The 7,500-nt window shown below is 66.3% G+C and overlaps 3 protein-coding genes across 3 annotated transcripts in view; 2 read left to right on the top strand and 1 right to left on the bottom strand.

The window, feature by feature from the left end:
* Window positions 1-597: 597 nt before the first annotated feature.
* On the top strand, window positions 598-1,994 carry EMIHUDRAFT_243738 (hypothetical protein; the record flags this gene model as incomplete). The annotated part of the gene is made up of 5 exons (XM_005770946.1): window positions 598-618; window positions 1,044-1,169; window positions 1,287-1,397; window positions 1,615-1,731; window positions 1,830-1,994. 5 exons carry the CDS (start codon window positions 598-600, stop codon window positions 1,992-1,994), a joined length of 540 nt encoding a protein of 179 aa, XP_005771003.1.
* A 433-nt stretch (window positions 1,995-2,427) lies between these two features.
* Window positions 2,428-3,994, bottom strand: EMIHUDRAFT_243737 (hypothetical protein; the record flags this gene model as incomplete). Its single annotated transcript, XM_005770945.1, has 3 exons — window positions 2,428-2,712; window positions 3,535-3,898; window positions 3,981-3,994. 3 exons carry the CDS (start codon window positions 3,992-3,994, stop codon window positions 2,428-2,430), a joined length of 663 nt encoding a protein of 220 aa, XP_005771002.1.
* A 767-nt stretch (window positions 3,995-4,761) lies between these two features.
* EMIHUDRAFT_445131 (hypothetical protein) overlaps window positions 4,762-7,500 on the top strand; it is a gene marked incomplete at both ends in the record, with an annotated part of 2,954 nt that continues 215 nt past the window's right edge. Inside the window, 6 exons of the mRNA XM_005770944.1 lie at window positions 4,762-5,223; window positions 5,363-5,413; window positions 5,632-5,684; window positions 6,045-6,435; window positions 6,626-6,797; window positions 7,143-7,373. Of these exons, the coding sequence (XP_005771001.1) occupies window positions 4,762-5,223; window positions 5,363-5,413; window positions 5,632-5,684; window positions 6,045-6,435; window positions 6,626-6,797; window positions 7,143-7,373 (1,360 nt within the window). The remainder of the gene's footprint in view (window positions 5,224-5,362; window positions 5,414-5,631; window positions 5,685-6,044; window positions 6,436-6,625; window positions 6,798-7,142; window positions 7,374-7,500) is intronic.

The raw sequence follows: 7,500 nt of genomic DNA, 5'->3' as shown, positions 1-7,500 counted from the left end.
AGTACGGGCTCTATTGAATGGCCTCAAGGTGCTCTCTAGGACTGCCCTACTCCGCTCGCCCGGCTACGTCGCCGGGCTTCGAAGGAAAAGGTTTCGCTCGGCACGACGTCGGAGAGCACTTGGAGCACTTGGAGTGCAGTTATCAACCTCACATCCAGGGCCGGGGAGCTAAGTCCTAAGAAGCGCACCCAGCGGGCCGAATGATCGGTGTCGGGTTACGGGCTAGAGAGCCCTAGCCCCGGGGGTGCGCGTTCGCAGGGAAAGGGCCTTAAAGTAAACACGGGTCTCCGAGGGTTAGCTCCGCGCTCCAGGTTTCCCCTAGCAGCAGACCGCCCCCTCTGTTCGGAGCTAACCTATAATGAACACCGGACATGAACACGACACGCACTCTCACACGCCGTCACCGCTCAGGGCCCCTTCGCGCGGGGTCCTCATCCTCACTCCGGAGGAGGCTCCCCTCTCCTCCGAGTTCTTCCTCTTATCCGCCTTCCGATGATTATCCGACGGGCGCAGGGCCCGACCTCCCCTCCTAGCCTTTTTCAGCCGCGGCTCCGCCACCGTCTCTGAGAGCAAACTTCGACGTTCGTCCATAGTGGAATGCTGGACGCACGTCGGCAAGTGCAGCAGCCGCAGCAACCCGCACAACCACAGCCGCCATTGCCACCGGGCGCCGCTGGCGTGGAGGACCCAACCATTGCTGCAGCTGCCGCCGCCGCCGCCGCCGCCGCCTCCGCGGCCACGGCCGCCGCTACGCCCCCCGACGGCCAGGGCCCTGCAATGAATGCATCTGTCGCCGCCGCCGCGCCCGCCGCCGCCCTCGCAGCGAGTCAAGCCGCAGCGCTCCCTGCCGACTATGCTCATGGCGCCGGCGCCTCGGACGCCGAGGCCATCGCCGCCGCGCGCGCACTTCTCCAGCGGCAACCGGAGCTGCAGGCGATATATAGCTAGACGCCAGACGCACTGGAGACCTTTGCCACTCCCACCATAGTCGCAGCTTCAGGAAGAGCGCCCTCCAGCCAAGCCCTGCCGCGTGCGGCCCCTAGGCGCGGGCGGCCCGCCTCGCCGCCAAGCAAGTGCCCGCCATCGAGCGCGTGCCGTTCGACGACCTGCCGCGCGAGGCGGCGGCGCGTGCCGCACGGCTGCAGCGCGCCGAGGAGCTCGAGTCGCTCGTGCGCGTCAAGGACTCCATGCTCTGGAGCGCGCTCCAGGCTCTCCTCCCCTCGCCTCTACTGTTCTTACTCTCTCTCGCCGAGCCTCGCGCTCCTTCACCCTGCCATCACCAATAGGAGGGCCGCGCGCAGGAGGCGTCTGCGTCTGCGTTTGCCGACGAGACGGCTGCGGCGAGGGCGCACGCCGAGGCCCTCCGTGCTGGCGCAGAGACGGAGCTCAGCCGGTGGGTAGAATCGACGGACGGCCGTTTGCGGATCGACCATCGTTGATACTGCTACGCGTTTGAACAGGTGGGAGGAGGTTGCGGACGCGTACGCGGCGCAGGCGCGGCGAGATGAGGCGGAGCTGCACGCGGCGCGTGCCGAAGCGCAGGCCCGACTGCCGCCCCCGGCCCCTCTTCGAACATTGCCCAACGTCTCGCCTCGCGCTCACGCTCGTGCGTAGGCGGCTCGCCGCGAGGCGGCGGCACAGGAGCGATCCGCGATCGAGCACGCCGCGGCAGCGGCGGCGGCCGTGGCGGAGCAGCACGCGGCGCGCTCGGAGGCTGCGCGTGCACGAGCGGTGGCCGAGCAGCTCTCAGCGCACAACCAAGCCGACGCAGTTAACGCGTGCGGACTGCCGCAATCTCACAGTCTCACCATGCCCGTCGCTCTGAGTAGGCGCTCGTCGCGCATGCCGAGCAGTTGCGCGCCCAGTTGTCGATGCTCGTGCCGCTACCACTGGACGGTGCCCCTCGGGAGGCCGGGGCTGTCGCCACGGCGCAACCGCGCGTGGCGGCGGCGACGGCCTGGCGCCAATCTCCAGCGAGCGCGTCGCTCGACTGAAGCGCCGAGGCACAAGTCAGGCCACTCGCAACCTGTGCTGACAGTGGGTCGCTTGGCAGAGGCGTGACGTTTGTTGATGGTTGCCATGAGAGGTCCTCACCACGTCACCAGGGGCACCGCTTTTGCAGTGTGCGCGGTGTCATCAGAGATCAGTCGCATGGCTCATATGCGCTCATCCTCATGCCGACTCGCGACTGTGTCGACACACCTGTCTCCGCAAAAGAACCTCTTGCCATTCCCATAGAGACTGACACCGACCGCGTTGCGTGTCTGGCGTCTCGTACGCCGCTCATCCCAACTAGCACACGAGCCACTGACTACTGGCTTTAGCCTTTACGCGAACGCGTCCGCTCAGAGATACGGCCTCAACGTTAAACCTCCTCTGGGGGGTAGACGGGCTCGCTCTTGGAATCGGTGATCGCTCACGGGCGCCTCAGCGGCCCATCATGAGAGGCTCTCCCGTCTCAGGATCGTGATCGTCGAGCGTGAAGCCCGAGCCCACGAGGCAGCGGGAGAGGTCGCGCAGGAACTTGGGGATGCCCGTGACGGGGTGCTGGACGAGTGCTGCGACGGCTGTGGCGATGCAGGCCACAGGGCCCTCAATGACACCACACGTGGAGTAGTAGGTGAGGCACACGAGGTTTGGGGGCAAGGACGCTCCGATGATGGCTCGGACGGTCTCCGCCATCGTGTCAATCGGCGCGTTGCACCCATCGGGCTTTGCGCAGACCGGAGGGTGTGGATGGGACGAGAAGAGCGGCTTGGCCGGCGCCCGCAACAAGCGCAGAGCGGTCCGGGGTGTCCTCGTTGGGCCGCTTCATTGTCTCAAACAAGGTGGCGCTCGACCGTGTTCCGCGGGGTCGGTCAGCCAAGCCCGGGGATTTCTTTTTGTTCAACTATTGGGAGTGCTTGCCGGCTTTGGGGGATGTCCTTACGCTCTGCACAGCTCGGTGCGCGCTTCCTCGGGGACTTCAGCGCGCGCGCGCGGGCGTCGGGTAGGGGTGGAGGGGGCAGGGGCAAAATAACGGGTGGCGGGTGGGGGCGTGGCATCGGGGGAGTCGGAGGGCAGCATGCTCGGCAACCGTGCGGCGCAGGAAGCGCGGGCGGCCCTGATTGGGGCAGGTGCGTGCCGGCACACGCACACAAGACGTCGGCAGCGGAGAGGCGAGGTCGCGGCGGGACCGCGGGAGGGGGTTGGAGATGGCATGGCGGGCGGTGATGTTGGCAGGCCGGTGGGTGAGGTGGTCGGTGGCGGCGCGGGGGCGGAGGCGGAGGGGCCACAACCTGGAAGGCGGCGGCGCCCGTCTTTCGAGTGCCGCGTCGTGTGCTCTCAACGTGCACCCGCCGTGTCGGTCGGCGGCCGCGGAAGACCGCAAACCGCAGGGGGGGTCCGGTCGGTCGGAGCGCAGACCGAGGGGGGGGTCGGTCGGGTTGGCTCGAGGGTCACACCGCACACGCTCGCCGCAGCTGTGAATAAATTAGTATCTCGAAATACTAGAGACACCAAGCGACCTCTCCCCGTCTAATCACTCCTCGTGACGTCGTCCGAGTTGCTGAGCTCGAGACCGCGCTCAGGATTGGGTCGGAACACGAGCTCGTCCATGTCCACGCTCTGGTCGTCGTCGTCGTCCATGATTAGCTTCGCCGGCGACACACTGTAGCCGTTGACGAGCCGCTTGAGCGCGGCCAGCACCTCCTTCTGCCGGCCGCGCGCCCACGGGGGCAGCGTGCAGTAGAGCTCCTCGAAGGTGAACTGCTCCTCCTCCGACTCCAAGAAGAGGTCCACCTCCCTCTCCACCTCCGTCGTGAGGTTGATCTGTAGCTTGAGGGGTGTGTCGCCGCTGTCGCTGTCCTCGTCCTCGTCTTCACACGGCCATCGCAGAGCAGGTCGTGAATGAGCTTGCCTGCGGCGAGGGCGGTCGAGTGCACGGAGCTAAGTGCCTCGCCGTCCTCGCGGGAGTCGCTTAGGCGGCTCCCGTGGTGTACCTGTGTTTTAGCATTAGGTATATTGTTGGCAAATCAAGACACAGAGCTCACACAGTGTGTTAGTGCCAGTGCGGCCGCGCCAGTCCCGTGCCTTCCCCATTAGTGTCGTGCGAGGGAGTTTTGAAAGCGGGCGGAGGAGGCGGCGAAGAAGGCGGAGGAGGCGGCGAAGGAGGAGGAGGAGGAACAGGAGGGAGAGCCGTGAGCTGCGCAGTGAGAAGAGCGGCGGCGTAGTAGCGGTCGAGAGAGTTGTGTTCTTCACACCGTGTCGGGAGGTGTCCGGCGACGAGGGGTCGCGACACACATCTCGCACGCGAGGTCGAACCATGATCCATGTCCTCGTCTTCTTATTTCTTCACTTTCCTGAACGCCTTGCCTATCATCATGGTTGCAACTAAAAAGACCTCCAAGCCCTGGGAGCCCGCCCAAAGGGTACTATTCATCTGACCACGGCGCCTTTTGAGGGTCCGTCGCCGGCTGTGCCTCTTTTGGTACCTGTGTCGAACCTGTGTGCTGTGCGAGAGAGCGGCTTCAAAGGATATCCACCTCGAGAACCTCGAGAGGGAGAGAGAGAGAGAGAGAGAGAGAGAGGGACCAGTGGCACTTGGAGCACTTGGAGTGCAGTCGGCAGCCTCACATCCAGGGCCGGGGAGCTTAGAAGCGCACCCAGCGGGCCGGATGATCGGGATCGGGCTACGGGCTAGAGAGCCCTGACCCCTAGCTTGTGGCGTCAATACTTTTTTCTAAAAGGCCACTCCTTTGCGGCGGCGGCGCCTTCGGTCCGATGAATCTCGCCGCGCTGTCCAGCCAGCTGGCCTCCGCCATCGCGCGCGTCGAGCTGCAGCGGGCCGCGCTGGAGGAGGCCCTGCTCCGCATCTCCGGCGAGGCGCAGACGCTGCAGGCCGCCGCCGCCTGCCTCCTCGACGCCGCAGCGACGCAGGGCGGCGTGCTGGAGGCGCTGCAGGCGGCGGCGGCGCAGAACAATGGCGGAGGAGGCGGTGGCGCGCACGCGCTCAAGCCGCCGCGGCCCACACCGACGCCGCTCGCCGCCGCACCGCCCGCCGCACCGCCCGCCGCACCGCCCGCCGCACCGCAGCGTGCGCCGCCGCCCGCCGCGCCTCCAGCTGTCGCTTTGGCCGCGCAGCCGCGCGTCGCGTACGTGCCCGAGGCGCGCCGCGCCGTCATCGAGCCGGAGATGTCGGACGACGAAGGGATCGAGTACGTCTCGGGCGCCGCGGTGCGGCAGGTGAGCTTCCGAGACAGCTCCGAGTCAGCTCTGGCCGTGAGGGACCGTTGCAAAAGGCCCTGCGCCTCGTGTGCCCGCGAGTGCGTGAGCCCCGTCGTGGCCAGGGCACTGACTGACGGACGCTCAACACTCGCGTCAGGTCTCGGGCGGACATCCCGGAGGCGCGCCCGTGCTCGGCGGGACTCTGCAGGTGCAGCGTCCGCTCACCCACCCACACCGCGCACCGGGCCTTGCACTCTGATGCCGTGGGGCCGTTGTATTATACCGGTCCTTGTGTGTGTGTGTGTGTGTGTGTGTGTGTGTGTGTGTGTGTGTGTGTGTGTGTGTGTGTGTGTGTGTGTGTGTGTGTGTGTGTGTATGTGGAGCAGTGCACCTGAGAAGTGCTCCTTCCCTTGCCTGTCCCTGTAGGCCAGCGCAGAGTTTGTCGGAGGGCCGAGCAAGGGCGAGGTGAGCTGGTACAGGCTCCGAGGCCTAGATGCAGTCGGTCAGCCAGTCAGACAGTCTTACACACGTCCTAGCAATGGGGGCACACGCACACGCGGAGCACACGGGGCAGACACACGAGGCGTTGTGTGTGCGATCGACAGGGTTGGCAGTCATAGAGTCATCAGTGTAGCGAACGGACGTTTCTCGGTAGCGTGTGATCACCTCGCTCACGCCCTCGAGGCCTAGATGCGGAATACAGATACTTTGCACTCCGAGGGGCACTCGAGAGGCCAGTTCAGCTGTGCTCGTTGCGCTCGCAGCCCCTGAGTTCCGTGCTCTGAATACTCGGCACGACACCGTGGTCACTCCCTGACGTCGGCGTATTCGTGCTGCAGGCTTCGAGGCGGGAGGGAGGAGCCAATCTCTGGTGCCGATGGACTGTCGTACACTCCCACGGCGGACGACTTTGAGTTGCGGTTGCGTGTCGCCTTCTCCTCAGTCGTGGGCGGCGACCCGGTGACAGTGGACACGCAGCCGGTTGGGGCAGACGCAGGCTTCATGGCGGAGCTAAACAAGCAACTTGGCTCGCTGCTGGGCAAGCGGAGCGGCGAGGCGAGCTTCAGCGTGCGCGGCGGCGGGGGCGAGGGCAGGGTGGTTGTGCTGTCGCGGGACAAGCTCAAGGTTCGCAAGAAGGGGCGGGTGGGGAGCGACCAGACGCTGCTCAAGGCGGAGTTCTCGCAGGGGCTCAGCCTGGCAATGGACCCGTTCGATGACGTCCGCTTCGAGGTGCGGGCACGCCGATGCGCGGGGTATGCACACACGCGTGGTGGTCCATCCCTTGTGCCGCACAGAGACGCCCTGATGTTGCTGAGAGCACCGACGCGACGATGACCAGCTCACCAATGGTCAGGCCGGTGTGGGCTCGAGACTCCAGCCCAGCCAGCGTCCCATCAGCAGCTCTTTGATGGGACCGCAGGTGCTGCCGGAGGGGAGCGAGCCTGTCGACCTGTCGGCAGACTCGCGGCGCGGGCGCGACATGCTCGTCCTGATTGCACGGCGCCTCTCGCCGGCGTCCGGCGCGACCCACGCCCGCGCGGCAGCGGCGGAGGAGGAGGAGGAGGGCGGCTTCATGGACGACCGCAAGCGAGGCTGTCCGGCTAGAACCGGAATATCTCCCCACATCTCCCCACATCTCCCCATATCTCCCCATATCTCCCCATATCTCCCCATATCTCGGGCTGCTAGAAGGCGGAAGACGCATTCTTGTCTTCCAACCGGCCTACGCTCGAGAGGGCACGCACTCCGCTCTCTTCAGCCGTGCTCGGCTGTCTTCAACTGTATTCGTAGTGTGTCTCCACGGTGCCACGGCCACACGGCTCGAGACCGTACTCCCGCCTGAATGTCGGCGCACTCGCCACGCGCAGGTCCCCTCCCCCACGGTACCCGAACCCACCCTCCCCTACCCCCACGGTACCCGAACCCACCACGCGCAGGCTTCTCGGACCACGAGGAGGCGGGGTCGGCCAGCGAGGGCGACGGGGAGGAGGACTTCAAGCCGAAGATGAGGATCTCGATCCGCAACACGCCCGCGCCCGCCGCCGCCGCGCCCATCGCCCTCGGCCTGCCTCCGCCCGCCCCCGCGCGCCGCCGCTCCACCTCGGACACGCTCAGCGGAGCCGCGGGGGGGGGGGGGCCGCCGCCGCCGACGCCGTCCCTTGAAGAAGGGGGGTCCCCTCGCCATGAGCTAACGAACGCGATCAAGTATTGAATGGGAGGGACGCCCCCCCCCCCCCCCGGCGAAGGTTTCCCCTCGCCGTTTATGAATGAATGAATGAACGAATGAATGATTAA

The sequence above is a fragment of the Emiliania huxleyi genome (genome assembly GCF_000372725.1).
Source record: "Emiliania huxleyi CCMP1516 unplaced genomic scaffold EMIHUscaffold_397, whole genome shotgun sequence".
NCBI classification, from domain to species: Eukaryota; Haptophyta; order Isochrysidales; family Noelaerhabdaceae; genus Emiliania; species Emiliania huxleyi.
The sequence above is the reverse complement of the archived record's forward strand: the minus strand, read 5'-3'. Positions and strand labels throughout refer to the sequence as shown.